At 45.3% G+C, this 17,837-nt stretch overlaps 1 protein-coding gene across 3 annotated transcripts in view; it reads left to right on the top strand.

Annotated features, from left to right (window-relative positions):
- Window positions 1-17,421, top strand: part of SAMD12 (sterile alpha motif domain containing 12) — a 237,829-nt gene extending 220,408 nt beyond the window's left edge. For all 3 annotated transcript variants that reach the window (XM_081205270.1, XM_081205268.1, XM_081205269.1), the window contains one exon: window positions 12,693-17,421. In XM_081205270.1, the coding sequence (XP_081061396.1) occupies window positions 12,693-12,715 (23 nt within the window). In that variant the 3' untranslated portion in view covers window positions 12,716-17,421. The remainder of the gene's footprint in view (window positions 1-12,692) is intronic.
- Window positions 17,422-17,837: the final 416 nt, after the last annotated feature.

The following is a 17,837-nucleotide window of genomic DNA, read 5'->3' as shown; positions in this document are numbered from 1 at the left end:
GCCGCTTCTGGTGAACCAGAGCAGTGCACGGAAACACCATTTACCTTCCCGCCGGAGCGGTACCTATTTATCTACTTGCACTTTGACGTGCTTTTGAACTGCTAGGTTGGCAGGAGCAGGGACCGAGCAACAGGAGCTCACCCCGTTGCGCGGATTCGAACCGCCGACCTTCTGATCGGCAAGTCCTAAGCTCTGTGGTTTAACCCACAGCGCCACCCACGCCCCTTTTTAGCAAGCCTACTTGGAGTTAAATACCACCTGTGAGTCATTTTCAGGTAGTTCTCCCAACTTGGACCTTTGATGGAGCGCTTGCTCCCATACCAGCCTGTCAACCTGCTGAGCTCTGCAGCTGATGCCCTCTGGGTTGTTCTGCATCCAGCCTCCAGGGAAAGGCCTTATCCTGCAGCGATGCCCAAATGCCCTCCGCCTTGAAATATGATTGGCATTGATGCTGATTAGTTTTCGGCACCCGTGGAAAATCCATCTCTCCCATCAGATCTTTACGGCAGGTTGATTGCCTGGCCAGGTTTTGATTATGCCTGTTACTGCTGCTCTCTGCTTGCGGTTTTAATGTTTATGGTTGTGTTGGGTAGCTTTTCATTCATATTATTGTATGCTGCCCCTGGAGTGCATTGTGATGAAAAATAGGTTACAAATATTTTAAATAAATAAGATGAGATAAAATCACGAGAGATGAACGTTGAGGTAGTCTGGCTGCAAAAATATCCACCCCTGCATTTCCTACTTTTAGTTTGCCTTTGGGTGACTCATTTTTTGTACAATTGTACACCTCAGAGGCAGATGTATGAGTACTACATGTATTTTTAGTGTACCTCATTGGGTCAGCTACAAGGCTAGGGTCTTTGGGTTTATGAATGAGGAAAATTGATAATTGATGGGGGCTATTCGGTTGTGGGGTTTTTTTTGCAGAAGCAAAGAAAGTGAAACAGCTAAATAACAGAAATCTGCATTTATTGGAGGAGCATGTTTTGTATACCGTATTTTTCGCTCTATAGGATGCACTTTTCCCCCTCCAAAAATTGAGGGGGAATGTGTGTGCGTCCTATGGAGCGAATGCAGGCTCCCTCCGCGCTCCAAAGGCTTCGCGTTGCTTTCCCTGCAGCCTGGTTTCCTTCGCGTTGCTTTCCCTGCAGCCGACCCCTCGCGCTCTCCAGGCTACAGGGATAGTCGTGTGCAGCCCCCTCCCTCCCCCCGGCAGGGAGAGGCTGCACGTGGCTATGGCTTCTTTAGCCTCGCGCAGTCTCTTCCGGCAGGGAGAGGTTGCGCGGAGCTAAAGATGAAGCCAAAACAGCGAGCGGGATGGATCCCGCTGGCTGCCTTGGCTTGTGCCATAGCCGCGTGCAACCCCTCCGGCAGGGAGAGGTTGCTCGCGGCCTGTACGCTGCTCTTTGGGGCTGGGGGGGAAATAAGATTTTTTTTTTCTTGACCCCCCCCCTTAAAAACTAGGTGCACCCTATGGTCCGGTGCGCCCTATGGAGCAAAAAATACGGTAATAGTAAGTTCCTGTGAAAAAGTTCTACTAACAGCGAAGCAAGTTTTGCAAAATAAAAAGCTTCTCGGAAAAGAACGAGATAACATTTCGTTGGAAAAATCTCATTGCAGCAGTTTGCATGCCAAAGCCTGCGCAGGCTGTTGTTGGTTTTTTGCACTTCAGAAACACAGCACAAAATGTGACAGACAGACAGATGTCCCAGAATACAGTGCAACATGATTGGGAAGAAGCCTGCCGTAGTTGGGCAGCAACCAACAAGAGGCCATTGCTGGCTGGGGCACAGACACCTCTGGGCCACTCCTCTCTGTGGTATGCCAAATTGATAGTTAAGAGTATCATCCGCCTATTATGGTACGCATGTAGTTCAGGAAGCACATCTGCTTATATAGATGCTTTGCTTGAAAGGAAATCCACGTAGCCTGTGATTAAGAAAGCAGAGCATGTGGGTATCATGTGCATATAAGCAACCGCTTAAGGCCAGGTCAACAAATTGGCCCAGGAACCTACTGGTCTGATAAGAAGGGCCATAAAAACTGAGTTTACACAGTTGCATGGGCCAGCCAAGAGTTTTCCTTAAGTCACCTGGGAAGCTCTTAGTTCCTACCCAAAGTCTTACAGTCGCAACCGATGCAAAGGCAAGAGTCTGAGGGGATTTCTGTAGTTTGCACTGATTTAACAATCTCTCTGTTTCCACTTCCCAGGGAATGACTGGGGGACGGGACGGGATGACCGCAGGGTTATAGCCTGCTTGGCCCAGCAGTGGGGCCACAGACTGCAACAATTAGCAGCAGGTTTCTGCTAGCCACCCAATTTCCCCTAATGTCCAATTTCCCCATATGCCTCAATTCAGCATCACTTGGAAGAAGTGATTCTGGAACTCATCATGGACCTTGTTCTCTTAGAATGGCAATGACGGCCACCTGAGAGGTGCCAGAACTGAGTTCCTGTGAGTTCCTCCTTTTAAAAAGCCTTGCTTGTGGGGAGTGTGGAAAATTTAACACGGTGGGCGGCTTCTCAGACTTGCCCCACTCCCAGCAGCTACCTAATGCCTTACACTTCTGAAAGTGAGGCTAGGGATCCCCAACGGCGGAATCTCAGTTTTACTTCTGTTGTGCCATATGGGTCACTTTAAGAAAGGAATTTTGTATCTGTTGATTGTCAACACCTGTCACTCGAATCAATATTGTGCTTGTCCAATATAACCCTACTCTGTAAAAGTTGTTGCTTACAGCAGCTACTACTACGCTATAAGATCCACTGTCCTGTGATATCATATATGGTATGTAAGCTTGTTGACGGTTCTTATATTATTTTTGCTGTAAAAATGTGTGAGATTACGATATTGCATTTATTTGTATTACCTAGGGTCATAGCTGTCAACTTTTTCCTTTTTTTAAGGGAAATTCGCTTATTCCGAATTGGGAACCTCGCAAGAAAAGGGAAAAGTTGACAGCTATGCCTAGAGTTTGTACTACTGATGAAGCCCAGGATGGCGAAACAAGGCTAATATTCAGGAAATCCTTGTCTTAGAGTCTGTGAAAGGATTCTGTGGAACTGTAACAACCTTTCATGTGGATTGTTGGACTCTATGAACACACAGATGGAATAGACACTTATACATATATGGACCTTATTCATAAACTGATTAGAGAATGAACTGATCCACTGGGTCTTCTACTTTTTTCGTTGAACTTTATGAGCTACTTCTGTTGAATTCTACAATTCAATACAATGAATAGTATATATTATTTTTTCAAACGTACAGCCAGTTACGTCAGTGGCGTAGCGTGGGGGGTGCAGGGGGGGCCGGCCGCACCGGGCGCAACATCTGGGGGTTAGGGTTAGGGGGCGCAAATCCACGGGTTAGGGGGCGCAAATTACTTGCCTTGCCCCGGGTGCTAACAACCCACGCTACGCCACTGAGTTACGTCTTCTGTGTTTATTGAAATTATTTAATCGTAGCCGAGCTCTGATACTGGAAACGAGCCCAGCAAGATGGAAATCACCCAGGGGGTGATGGCTGTGGGGCTGTAGCAACGGGTGTGGGCTGTTCTATCATTGGGCAAATGAGGATTTGACTCTTCTTGCCTTCTGGGGGTATCCCAAACCACACTGACTTTTTTAAAAAACAAACAAACCTCAAAGCTGTTTACAAAAGGATAAAGCCATAAAATCAAGGAAAAATGTACAACTCTACTTTAAAACTTACAAAAGTTAAATCAAAGAAAACAGATTTAAAAACAACCCAATGTTTTAAGCATCTTGGTAGGCTTGCCTATACAAGAACGTTTTTAGCAGGCGCCAAAAAGAGTGCAGGGAAGGCATTTGCTGAATCTCAATAGGCAGGGAGTTCCCAAAGTGCTACCACACTAAATGATCAAATTCTTACAAAGGTGGAATGAGTAATATCATACCCTCCCAACATTTCTCTGATGAAAAATAGGGACGTCCCATTCCACAATGATAATTTTACTATTTATACCCCACACATCTTATTGGGTTGCCCCAGCCATGCTGGGCAGCTTCTAACATATATAAAAACATAATTAAACTGGTTGTTGTTGTTGTTTTTAAAAAACCACAATTCCCTATACAGGGCTAGGGACGCGGGTTGCGCTGTGGGTTAAACCATGGAGCCTAGGACTTGCCGATCAGGAGGTCGGCGGTTCGAATCCCCGCAACGGGCTTCCAATATATGTAAAAACATAGTAAAATGTGAAACATTTTTTTAAAATTCCCTATCCTTCAGATGTCTTCTACAAGTTGTATAGTTACTTATCTCCCTGGCTCAGGGGTGTGTCTCAAAACGTCATAGCCTCCAACATTTCTCCGATGAAAATAGGGACGTCTTAAAGAAAACCTAAGGGACGTGGGTGGCGCTGTGGGTTAAACCACAGAGCCTAGGGCTTGCCGATCAGAAGGTTGGTGGTTCAAATCCGCGCAACGGGGTGAGCTCCTGTTGCTCGGTCCCTGCTCCTGCCAACCTAGCAGTTCAAAATCACGTGAAAGTGCAAGTAGATAAATAGGTACCGCTCTGGCGGGAAGGTAAACGGCGTTTCCATGCTCTGCTCTGGTTCGCCAGAAGTGGCTTAGTCATGCTGGCCACATGACCCGGAAGCTGTACGCCGGCTCCCTCGGCCAGTAAAGCGAGATGAGTGCCGCAACCCCAGAGTCTGCCACGACTGGACCTAATGGTCAGGGGTCCCTTTACCTTTATACAGGGCTGCCTTCAGATGTCTTCTGAAGGTTGTATTGTTACTTTTCTCCTTTGCTCACAAGTTGCACAACTCCATACCCTCCAGCATTTCTCCGATGAAAACAGGGACATCCTAAGGAAAAGCGGGAAATTCCAGGATCAAATCAGAAACTGAGACGGCTTCTCTAAATCAAGGACTGTCCCTGGGAAATAGGGACACTCGGAGGGCCTGTAATATGTGGCACATGTAGTAATGCCAAATCCACCAACTGAAGCGGTCAAGTGAGCACATGTGGGGTATGGCAATCTCATAGGTAAACTGGTCCCACGTTGTTCAGGGTTTTATATACTGTTGCATGCCACCCCAATCTCTGAGCCGTGCCAGTTTATGCAGGGTTCATGCTTCCTTTGGAATGAAGGACAGTGGAGGCTATGGTGTCTTTTTGCTGTCTGTATTTTTCATCTGGCACAGAGCCACTTCCTTTGTTACTTTAATGGACCATACTTAGAGGGCCATTAGCTCACCAGGAAGCTAGCCTGGCTATTCCAACAATTAGAAGGTGGCTCGAGCATGCAGCCTGGCCTGCCCCAAACTCATAACAATACAGTGGTACCTCGGGTTACAGACGCTTCAGGTTACAGACTCCACTAACCCAGAAATAGTACCTCAGGTTAAGAACTTTGCTTCAGGGTGAGAACAGAAATCGCCCGGCGGTGGTGCGGTGGCAGCGGGAAGCCCCATTAGCTAAAGTGGTACCTCAGGTTAAGAACAGTTTCAGGTTAAGAACGGACCTCCAGAACGAATTAAGTTCTTAACCTGAAGTACCACTGTACAGTTGTACCTTGGATCTTGAACACCAATCAGAAGCCGCGCTTTGGTTTCCGAACATTTTGGAAGTCGAACAGACTTCCGGAACGGGTTCTGTTCGACTTCCAAGGTACCACTGTACAGTCTTCTTACAAACCTCTTCTCATGTCCATTTTGCCCAACACCCATGGCAAACCCGGAAGTAACTGGCGGGTTTGCCGCCGTTCACACATGCGCAGAAGTGGGCAATCACCGTTCGCACATGCGCAGAAGCGGGCGATCGCCGCCCGCGCCTGCGCACAACGGTGCCTCTCCCAGCAACCCATTTCGACTTCTGGGCGGGCCTCCGGAATGGATTGTGGCCGTGAGTAGAGGTTCCACTGTACTAATAGCAACACCTCGAAGCCAGCCCAGTAGCAAATCAGCAGCCCATTCAGATCTCTGCACGCAGGTGTTATATGGCGACAAGGCCTCACGCCTGTCAGCAATCGTGCTGCAGCATTCTGCACTAACTGCAGCTTCCAGGTTGACTGCAAGAGAAGGGCCACATACCGAACACTGGCAAAAAGATTTCTGCATTGCAGGGGGTTGGACTCAATGACCTCTGTGGTCCCTTCCAACTCTACAATTCTAAGATTTGTGTGGATGGGTAAACCCAGCCTTAAATAAAAGGGGCTTCTTCCATCATGTCTCATTTGGCTTCAGAAAGCTCTCATGCCCCCAAGCAAGCCACTAATATGTTAAGAAATGTCAGTAGTATTGGGATACCACAGGGGTCCTCCCTCCACAATTCCCCACCACCACCAAAATGTAATAGTCCCAGAACAGCTTAAAGGGATTGGGCACATTGGAAGTAAATGTCTCAGTGACATTTTGTGAATGGTGTGAAGTTGACTGGGGATAAAAGGAGCCTTCATTTAAACGCCGGTTCTCCGTTCTTTGTCGTGCTCATAAAAGTTAAAACGGAGTAAAAGCCTTAACATGTGTAATAAAGTAATGTTCTGCCTTAAAGATTGCACGGCCCCTTCTCCGTGCTAGTAAATGCTATTTGCTGCAGTGCATTTGCTGAGCAAAAAAGGCCTTTAAACGCACGTGGAGGCAAAAGTCAGCAATTTTTCCAAAGGCTGCAGAGGAATTAAAAGACCTCGCCCAGAAGACCCGGCCATCAATATAATAAACCACCAAGGCAAGGCTGTCTCCCGCTTTCCTGGTGGTTCGTAAGCACCAAAAAGCAAATGAACTGAGAGCTGAATTTAATGTTCAGCCTCTCAAAGAGACACTGTCACTCAGTGTCACCTTTTTAAAAATGCTGACAAATGTTTCGGCACAGGGGTTGTGTACCTTGCAACTTCAGAGGTTTGCCGCTGAGCCTTTGGACAGGTACACCTGAGATCTTTTCCACTTCCAGAATCTGAAGGCAGGAACCAAGTCGTCTCTGCAGCAAACCTTGACTTCAGCAAAGTTCATGAACCGCCATGTTAGTGCATAGTCAAATGTACAGTTTACTTGAAAGTTGTGCTCTTTGATCTCCAGAGTTGCTTTGATGCCTCTGTGGACCTCCCAGCAAGCTAGGCTTCCCTATTCCTTGCAGTGGGGATGTGTGTGAAGAATTCCTCCTCCTGGAGGAAAGGGGGAAGACTCTCTTTTAATGGGAACTGTGTAGGGCCAGGAATACGCAGAGCTGCTCTCACACTACCCGATACCATACCCTCCAATATTTCTTCGATGAAAACAGGGACATCTAATATTAGTAGTAGTAGTAGTAGTAGTAGTAGTAGTAGTAGTAGTAGTAGTATACCCTGCCCACCTAACTGTGTTGCCCCAGCCACTCTGGGCAGTTTCCAAAATATATAAAAACATAATCAAACACACAAAGAAACACAGAGCTCCACAACAGGTTAAGGCTCACTCTCCTTCGCTCTCCTTCTGTCACTCTTTTCTGCCTAATCTGTGTAAAACTGCCAAAGGTTTGTCCCTCTGTAAAACACACCACACACACACACACACACACACACACACACACACACACACACACCTCTCAAAACAAGGTTGTGGGCTTTGTTTGTTTGTATGTTGTTGTTGTTGTTGTTGTTGTTTTAAAAGCAAGGATGATGAGAATTTTGAGTCTGGTGTTCCTCTAATTACCTGAGGACGCGTGCATGCCGTTTACTAGAATATATTTTGGATTAATACATTTATTGTTGTTTTTTCTGCAATCCAGTTGAGTCTCATAGAGCAGCTGCAATAGCCTCTGACTAATTGGCTTTACCAAAGGCTACCTGCTGAGAGCATCTGCCAGGACTTCCATTCTCCCCAAAATGCTTCATCTCAGAATTGCAGGCTGTATGTTTTGATCATCTGGCCTCACAAACAAACAAAAAAATCCATATTGATATCTCTTTTCTAAAAAAGAAGAAGAAGATTTGATATCGTACTCATTCAAAAAAAAAGTGTCCCGGACTTCCGGTGAGGCAAACTGATGAGCCCCTAAGGACTGCCAGCACCAACAGCGCTGCCTGGCTAGTCCCCATGCCTCACCCTACCCCCCTCCTCTCCCCCCCCCCACTTCCTCCCCAACCTTATACTGTACAGTGGTACCTCGAGTTACAGATGCTTCAGGTTACAGATGCTTCAGGTTACAGACTCTGCTAACCCAGAAATAGTACCTGGGGTTAAGAACTTTGCTTCAGGATGAGAACAGAAATCGGGCGGGGGCGGCACGGCAGCAGTGGGAGGCCCCATTAGCTAAAGTGGTGCTTCAGGTTAAGAACAGTTTCAGGTTAAGAACAGACCTCCAGAACGATTTAAGTTCTTAACCCGAGGTACCACTGTACTCAGCACTAATGTCTCACTACAAATGCAACTGATTTGTAAGAAACTGTACAACCTGGAAAAAAGAAACATGTACTTTTATAAACCAAGAAAATATTTAATAAAAATTTATTTTTATTTTTAAAGTGTCCTCGCTTTGGTTTGAAAATAGGCGACCTTTTCAAATCTGGACAAAACCAAAGCTTAGGCGTAATTTCAGTTGATTGGATCTTTTGTCCAGGGTTTCAGGCAGGGGACATTCCCAGTCCTTCCGAGAGATGGCAAGGATCGAACCTGGGACCTTCTGCATGCAAAGGAGATGCTCCAACACTGAGCCATGTCACTTCCTGTACAAAACTTCCTGGCTATAGGCCCAGCTGTGAAAATGTTGCTGCAGTTCTTTGGAAGTGCAGAAAAGCCCTTCAAATGTGACATTAGCCATCGATTTCAGGTTCCTAAGGACCTCGACTTTCTTTTTAAAACAATGTAGAGCAGCTTTATGGCCCCTTATTATTGTGGAGATATGCTTGAAAGTGCTTGGCCAGCGCTTGAAGAAATTTCAGAATCCGGAGGGGAGGCTGGATAAGATCTCCGCAGGTCAGGGGGCAAGGCCTGGCATTGCTCTTTGCCCAGTTCTGTGGTGAATGGGAGCAGATCAAATTACAGAAAATAAGCAGGCATATGCAAAGTTCATCCATTTGCATGATTTATACGTTGGCGGAATTTGGATTTTTAAAATAGAACTCCCAGTTAGTTTGGCGGAGACTTTGACGCGTGCATGAGTGTGAATTTTAAAGCGTTGCCTATGCAGTTCCTGATTATTGCTGCCCCCGAAACCCCTCCATCCTTGATCCGGCCTGGAGGACAGAATGAACCAGAGGCTCTTGTTGTTTCGTTTTCACACTGCTTTTCCCATCAAGTAGCTGAGCTGTTCAAAACCACCTTTGAACTGGTGTACCGTCGATGCCACTTATCAGTGGATTGCTTTGTTAGAACGTTGTGCAATAAATAAAAAAATACATGCAGCAATGTCCGGATTTGTACACAGGGGGCCAGGCTTGGAAATTCTATTTGCCGGCAATGTGACCTCAATACAGGAAGCTTAGAGCAGTAAACTCCCCTTGACATTCCACTGTTCAGTGAAAATCAGAATCAAATGCAGCCTTAATCTTAATGTGACCCACGGGAAATTACTGGAACCCGGAGCCATCCTTGCCTTTGCCCTGTCTCATCCGTAGCTTCTTGGCAAAAATACGCTAGCTTGCAACAGTAATTCTCTTGCGGAGCATCTTGTTTGCTGGCTGCAATCCATGGCTCTTTGGGTGTATATTTTATTTATAAGCGATCTTTTATCAGGAGTTGAGTACATGTAGAACACTTATACGCAAGGTGTCTAATTACAAGTCGTTGGGGGTTTTCTCTATTTTTGGCAGGACATGGGGACGTTTGCAGGATTAAAGTGGAGGGTCCCCGTTTAAGGTGCTGCTGCGAATTGGCAGCTTCCCTCTCTTCAGCCATCATCTAAAATGCCTGCCAATTCATAGCATGCCTCTTCCATGATAGCATGCCTCTTCGCTGAGCTTTGTAAAAAAAAGAATAAGCGTCAAGACGTAACAAGCAAAACACTCAGAATATTGGCATCCCAGGAACACTCTGGAGGAGCATTAAACTTGCTTGTTCCTCATCAGTTGGGATCCTTATATGTTGTTGAAAATTGTGCACACATTTTGCAGATTATTCTAAGACAGAGCTCCTTCCAGAAGACATGAAAAGTCTGGATATTGAAGGGGGTGCTGGATATTGAAGGGGGTGCTTGATATTCTTTGGCCAAATCAGTTTTTCCTGAGCAGTGTCTCATTAAGAGCTGGGAAATTCCATGCTCAATCCTATCCTGATCAAGGATTTATCGCCAGATTTTGCTGTGGTAGAGTTAGCCCTTCATTAAAGATCAACCCTGCAATAATTCACCCTGTGAATTCGCAGTTTCACTTCTTATCCAAGTATACACAACTTGTGAGTTGAGCTTTTTAAGCTTCCATATGAACACAAGGGGGGAAAGTTGGACTGTTCTTCACACAAAAAGGAACCACAGAGAAAACAGAGTTACCAATAAAATGCTCAAAAGGGAGCTAGGGATGTTGTTGTTCTTTAGTCATTTAGTCGTGTCCGACTCTTCGTGATCCCAAGAAGCAGGCATCTTTTAATTTTGTGGCTGCTGTCACCATCTGCAGTGATCATGGAGCCCAAGAAAGTAAAATCTCTCACTGCCTCCATTTCTTCCCCTTCTATTTGCCAGGAGGTGATGGGCCCAGTGGCCATGATCTTAGTTTTTTTGATGTTGAGCTTCAGACAATATTTTGTGCTCTCCTCTTTCACCCTCATTAAATTAAATTAGGACTAGGAGTGTTTTATTAGTATGTGTTTGTGGTGTTTATTTTACCTTTTGAACATTTTGTCCTTACCTCAGCTTTCATTCCTACGTCATAAGTCAGGGGTGGGCAACCATTTTGCCCCTGAAGGGCCACCTGCCAGTAGATGTGGCTGGACACGTTCACACTTTTGTACGCCCACATTCTCATAGGGCCTTACAGCAACAATCCATCTAGCTCAATATTGTCCACACTAACTGGCAGCAGCTCTCCAGGGTTTCTGGCAAGGTATCTTCTCCATCTGTACGTGGAGATGGGAGACTTGGGAACTTCTGTACGCAGAGCAGAAGCTTTGCTGCTGACCTTCTCTCTCACACTCATTCTCTCACACAAACAATCCTGGATTTCCCTTCTGGCTGGAGAAAGGCAGGTCCTTATCCAACCCAGCAGGGACAGCAAATCCCTTTGAAAGCAGAGGTTGTGCTGGCGACAGGCCTGGAGCAGATCTTCTTTGGAGAAGAAGCATCCCGGCTGCAGAGTTCATAAAAACTAAAACAAAACAAAAGTAGATTGGGCTAGCACCCTGTTGAAGCAATTATCAGTTGATGACTCATGTAAGTTTTAATCTGCTAATTAGTAGACCAAATATGCATACTTAGCATATGACTAAAGCAGTTGCTTGGGTGGTGGGACATTCCTGAGGGAGGTGGTTAAGTTATGCATGTGCACTTCAAGGCCCAGGAATAGGGAACCTGTGGCCCTCCAAAATGTCGTTGGACTGCAACCCCCATCAGCTAGGCTGGCTGGGGCTGGTGGGAGTTGGAGTCCAGGATCTGGAATGCTAAGTGTGCATATTCGATCCACTAATTAGCAGATTAAAACTTACCGTATATGAGTCACCAACTGATAATGGCTTTAATAATTGCTTCAGGTGAGGGTTTCCAAAGATGGTTGTTGTTGTTTTTCAAGTGCTTGCTTTTGCCTGGTGCACTTTTTTGACTCTTAAGTGCACTTTGACTTTTGACTTGATCAAAGTTGGGTGCACTTTTTGACTTTTAAGTCGTATGGTTTCCACTGAAGTGGCTAAATGCCTCACCTGGGGATGCCTGCGATTGACCTTCTGCATTCAAGGCAGATTTTCCATGACTGAGTTGTGGCTCCTCCCCAGCCAAATGTGGCCACCAACCAACTTTGGGGTACAGTGTAATAATAATAATAATAATAATAATAATAATAATAATAATAATAATAATAATAATAATTATTATTATTATTATTATTATTATTATTAATGTATATCCCGCCCATCTGGCTTTTAACAAAGTATTAAAATACAGTAGTCTGTAAAACATTAAAAGCTTCCCTAAACAGGGCTGCCTTCAGATGTCTTCTAAAAGTCTGGTAGTTGTTCTTCTCTTTGACATCTGGTGGGAGGGCGTTCCACAAGGCGGGTGCCACTACCGAGAAGGCCCTCTGCCTGGTTCCCTGTAACTTGGCTTCTTGCAGTGACGGAACTGCAAAAAGGCACTTGGAGCTGGACCTCAGTGTCCGGGCAGAGTGATGGGGGTGGAGATGCTCCTTCAGGTATACTGGACCGAGGCCGTTTAGGGCTTTAGAGGTCAGCACCAACACTTTGAATTGCGCTCGGAAGGAAGGGTTGGATGCAAGGGGGAAATGGTCCCAGGTGATTATCTGAAGGCGCATGAGAGGGCACCAATTTGCTGATGCTCAGCAGGTCTGGGTCTGGTCAGTGAGTGAGTGGGTGGGAGACCTCCTGGCTGCCTCGTGTGTGCTGCCTTGGATTCCAGGCAGGTGGAATGCAAATGCAGGAAAATAAAATAAAGCAAATATATGCCTGGGCACGCTTTGCTTTAGCAGTTGTGTGATTTGTGTAATGTAGCCTTGACCTTTTGTTTCAGCCGCGATGTGTTGTAATTGCCTCTCTTTGAGCTAAGCGTCTACTTACGGCCTGTCTGTTGTTGTTGTTTTTAACAGCCTCGGCAGAGAGCTCTTCGTAAACCGTTGCCAGCCTCTGAAGCTGCCGCCCTGCCAGATGATTCCGAAATGAACTTTTTTCTCCACGAGAAATCAAACAGAAATACGGCATGAAGCGATGGCACTGCCAAAAGAAGACCGCTCTCGAGAACTGGAGGAGTAGCCAAAACCCAACCCGTCTCGACAGAGGGATAAAACATGAAGAATCTTCGTTTGCTTGAGGGATTGAAATAATGGTGCTGACTTTCTCCGGCTTGTCATTGGTGGACGCTTTATGCTGGAAAACCTGCTTCTGATACTCATCACTGTGCATAAACTCCGTGTTCCCATCAGGGAACTTTCTGACCTTCACTAAAAGTTCTGGGTTTGGGGATTCCGTTTTAGGTTTTTTTGGGGGGAGGGGCGGTTCTTTAGCATGACAATACTGGATTATATTATGTATGCAGACGGCATGATGTTTATGGGATGGGTTGGGCGGGAAGTTCCATCTCTGCGAATTCACTGGAAATGTTCACGATTATCCTTGCTCCCTGATAGGAATGTCGGCATATCCCGTATGTGTTAGTGATGCAGCTGAATGGTAAATTCCACCCTATGGTATCGGCATTCCATATGTGATCTCCACACAGATGTTCTCACGGATTTGGTTGTGCTGTGGGAAACTTTCTGAGGACGCATCTGTTAAAAATGAGTTTCATGGACCTCCCTTTCACTAGGATTGTACCTTAAGTCTAGCTCATGATTTGCATCCTTCACCGATTCCTGCAAGTTTTGGTCTGGTAACTTGTCTGGATGTTGTTAGGCTATTTTGACACTTTACTTATAGAGGTAGTAGAATGAGAGCACGTACATTTCTTTGCTGCACTAATTCCTCCCACCCCCCAAAAATGACAAGTAAGACTCTGTTGTTTTGATGCATGTTCAATAATAGAGGGAAAGAAAATAATCTCAGATAAAAAAGATTGCTCTCTCGTTGAAAGAACCCCTTGTTTTTGATGATGAAGACAGCTGTATCATTGTAAAAACAGTGAGGCGATTCCCGAAGCATCCTCATCACACTGGGTGAAACCATCTTTTCCTTTCTCTTTATCCTTATGGGGTTTTTATTTTAAAATATATGCATTGTTTTGCAGGGTGACCTCTGAAAAACCTGCACTTATCTGTAGCAAAAGCCAGCTGTGCAGAGTACTGATTGGCTAGCGCATGGAACGCCATGAACACCACCTGACCACCCGCTTTTTCTCCCTGGAACAGGGATGCTCGCCAGTTTTTAACAGGGGGAAAATGGGAGAAGGTGAACCTAGAGATGAATACACTTACATATGCTATTTTAAATAAAATATATTCCCCCCCCCAAAAAAACCCACACTCTTTAGAAACAGGACTAATTGCTTGATCCAGGGTTTGACTTGTAGGCGAGGAAGTTATTGCGACCACTGTTTAAACGTTATGTCTGTCTTCACCATTAGAAGCAATTTGTGCCGATGGTCAAGAATAAGAATACTTGGGGTGGGGAAATGACTACCTTACCCTTTTTGGTTTTAGGTACATGGAGAAATTTTGCAGATTATGATGTTGCAAGTTTAGGAATGAAGACTGCAGTTATTTATAGGACGGTAAAATTAACCACCAATCACTTCCAAGTCTCTTTGGAGGACTGAAGCTTTCAGAAAGCAGAGCTTTCCCAAATGTGTTCCTGAGCAGGTCAGTCCAGTGACATTTTCTTCCTTTGACCAGCTCAGTCCCTGGGCTTCACATCTTCCTTCCATCATATGTGCCATATTGTCCTCAGATCTCTCTTGGGTTAGCCTGATAACTCACTGGCGGTAGAGTAAGCCAAAATCCCAAAGGCCACAGATATTTTGGAATTCTTCAATAGAGTGTCAAGGAGCCATCTATTGAACTATGTTCTGTTTTGAATCAGAGCTGTCCCTTTTTCAGCTTAAGCCTCTTGCTGTCATAAAATGCTGTCTTACTAGCAAAACTCTTTACTTTCAACATAACTGTAGCTGGCTCGAGACTGTTGCATCTGCACTGAGCTTAGCTCAGCACCGTTCGTTTTCTAGGTTGCCAAAGCAGAGCGGCTTAATTTCCATCCATAAAAGTGCTTTCCATCCAGTTTCCTATTGGAAGCAAAACTTTCAGCAGTGAAAGATAATGGTAGCATCCATAGGAAACCCAAAGGTCTAGATCCTCCTAGACCCTAAATCAAGAGATAGGAACTCTGCAATTGATCTCTCTTTCTCCCACCTGATAGACTGTTACACTTGCTGAGTGACTTTGAATATATATGAACTTCCATGTAATTCATGCATTGAACTTTGTCAATCCTACAAGTTGCACCTTAAGAAACCAGCTGTTCTATGAGCACACATGGATCTTGAACTCCTCACCTCTTTTCCTTCTTGTGATCACTTGCGATTTACACTTGTAATCACTTGCCATTGGCAGCCCAGATGCAGCAATGACTTGTGGACTGGGCAGCCTTCACAAAAGAACCCAAGAAACTCAGCGTCTACGCATTTGCTAAATCAAGACTGGCCCATCTCAGCATAGCCTTACAGCGGTTGCTATGGCTGACCTGCTTTGAGGAAGAAATCAAAACCCATATGGATTTAGTAAGCATCTCACTTTGTCCTGGTCAAGCACTTGTATCAAATTGCCAACGTTTTCTCAATCTGGCCCTTGAAGCTTGACCATATTTTTGTTATTAGGCTTCTTCGTTTGTGATTTTCCACACAGATGATTTAGTGTGTTCTGCTACCTGGAGGAAAGAGTCTTTCTGAATAAAAATCATGTCCCAAGCATCTGCATTGTTGTGGAGGGCGAGTGGTTTGCAATGCTTTGTGATGTCCATGCAGAATGTACACATGCTAGCATTGCAAGCCAATTCTGACTGCTTTTCTGGTGCTGTGGCATTGTTCGTGTCTGCTGAGCTTGACAGCAGCTGCTGGTTTAGAGGTGTAAAAACATGACATGAACGTTCCCTAGGAAGGGGACAGGTGTGTTTTGCGGAAGTAGTTGAAGGCCACAGGTGGTCTTCAACTAAGTTTTACTCAGGATCAACCCACTGAAACGAATGAACATTGGGTCCATTAAGTTCAGTGAGTCTAGTCTGAGTAAAAGGCAGTTGACTACCACCCTGGGACAATGTGGTTGAACTTGACTCTTCCATAAAAATAATCAATTGCCCTTTGTGTTACACAATACAGTCTCTGATACTAACTCCTGAATGAGACCATGTCTACAACCAGTGCCTCAGATTATTATTGACTAGTGATGAACCTACTTCTGTGTGTGCCGAGGGGAACTAACTGGTTTCCTTGCGCACTCTCTCAGCACTTTCCTCTTCCACCAGCAGCTGTCCGTTGCGTGTACAGCCTTCGAGCATTATCAGACTCCCTTAGTAATCCATGTGAAGACCCTCAATGAAGTGTTACTGTAAAAAAAAGAAGAGTAGTCCTGATAGATCAGACCCAAAGACCCATCTTTGGTCCAGCATTTGGTTTCTAACTCTGACCAGCCAGTCACTTCTAGAAGCTCAGGGTGTGAAGGCCTCCTTCATTGTTTGTCTCCAGCATCAGGAATTTAATTAATCGACCACCCTGATCTGTCGTCCTTTTCCCTCAGGGTTAGATGGGTTGGTTTCTGAACGAAAGAATTATGTTAAATACAAACAGGAGAGAAAAGGCATTTGCAGGCTCAACGTGCAGAGAACATCCTTTGCAAGATTTCCCCTTAGTGAAGCTCCTCTCTGGACCCTTTCCAACATGTCAACATCTGCCATGCCCCTTGCTGAACTTCGGGTGATATTTAGCTAAGTTTTGCACAGAGTAGTCCTATTTAGATTAATGGACCAAATTTAATCGAATACCACCCATAGTTCTCTAGCTGTCATCACCCTGCAGCGATTTTCCTATCTTGAGGAACTCTTTACGTGTTGACTTGCATGCTGAAGACACCTACCATTAAATTCTTGTGTGTTGCAACGATGGTGCATGTTCTCAGTCCACGTGGGGCTGGGCCTGTTGGGTCTCATCATGGGCCCTTGTGATTTGAGGAAGCACACCCAATAACTGAGTGGCGGTGTCAGCTAAGCTGTTTTTCAGGAAATTGTGCCTGCCATTGTTGACCCAACTCAGTAACCTCCTGAGGAACACCAGGGGAATTTTAAAGCACAGTTTGAAGTTACATCTTTCTCATAACCTTCCTCTTCTGTTTTGTGGTGATTTTCTAAAAAAAAATATTCCAGGATGATTTCCAGTAACGAAAAAAATATGTGAGCTGTTATGTATTGTTATATAGGCCTAGAAACTAAATGTGTTCTCAGGTATTACCATTACCCAAAGATGAGGGTAAGCACTGGGTAACCAATATAACGGCTGCCATTTTGTTTGTGTTTGAGGGGTATACCCACAAGTCTTTGCCATACTTGCTTCCATTCCACAGTCACCATTGTTGGCCTGACTGTCCGTAGTGACACCTTGGGGCACAGACCAGCCAAAAGGAGCTTCAAACTCTTCTCCCCAGCTGGGCCCTTTGGGTTTCAATCAACTGTTCTCATTCCAGTCCTCTAAAATGACAATTGGAAAGTATGTTTCTGTTGCTCGTGTTTCCTCCAAGGTCTTGGGCAAGGTGGAATTCATTCTGAGATTTGGTGTGGGCAGAAAAGCCCTCATTTGCAAAATGACCATGAGATCCAAATAAAAGTCTGATCAACTACAATGTATACATGCTTAGCCCTGGCATAATTGTCATTATTTTGTGGTGCTTTTACTTGGGGTGGGGAGGTAAGCAAGTTTCAGGGTGCTGTCATCAGCTCCTGGCTGGTTGCCCAGGAAAGTATAAAGACAAAGGTTTCTTACTGTCCTCTTTTATTTCAGTATTTACAGAGAGAGGCTATAGAACCCAGCCTCTTGGTGAATGGTGTTATCCCGAGTGAATCTCCACACACACACCCATCTCTCCCACTTCCTCGTTCATCACTTCTACAGCTGCTGCTACATGCCCTCTGTCTTTGAGCTCTTTGCTCTCCTACTTTTAAGGCTTGCTGAGTTCTGGGAAATGGAGGACCTGGGATACTTTCTAATAACACCATTTCAGCCAGCTACCTCTCTGCTTCTGCCCTCCTCTCCCATTATTTCC

This window comes from Podarcis bocagei (assembly GCF_964188305.1).
Source record: "Podarcis bocagei genome assembly, chromosome: 8".
NCBI classification, from domain to species: domain Eukaryota; kingdom Metazoa; phylum Chordata; class Lepidosauria; order Squamata; family Lacertidae; genus Podarcis; species Podarcis bocagei.
The sequence above is the reverse complement of the archived record's forward strand: the minus strand, read 5'-3'. Positions and strand labels throughout refer to the sequence as shown.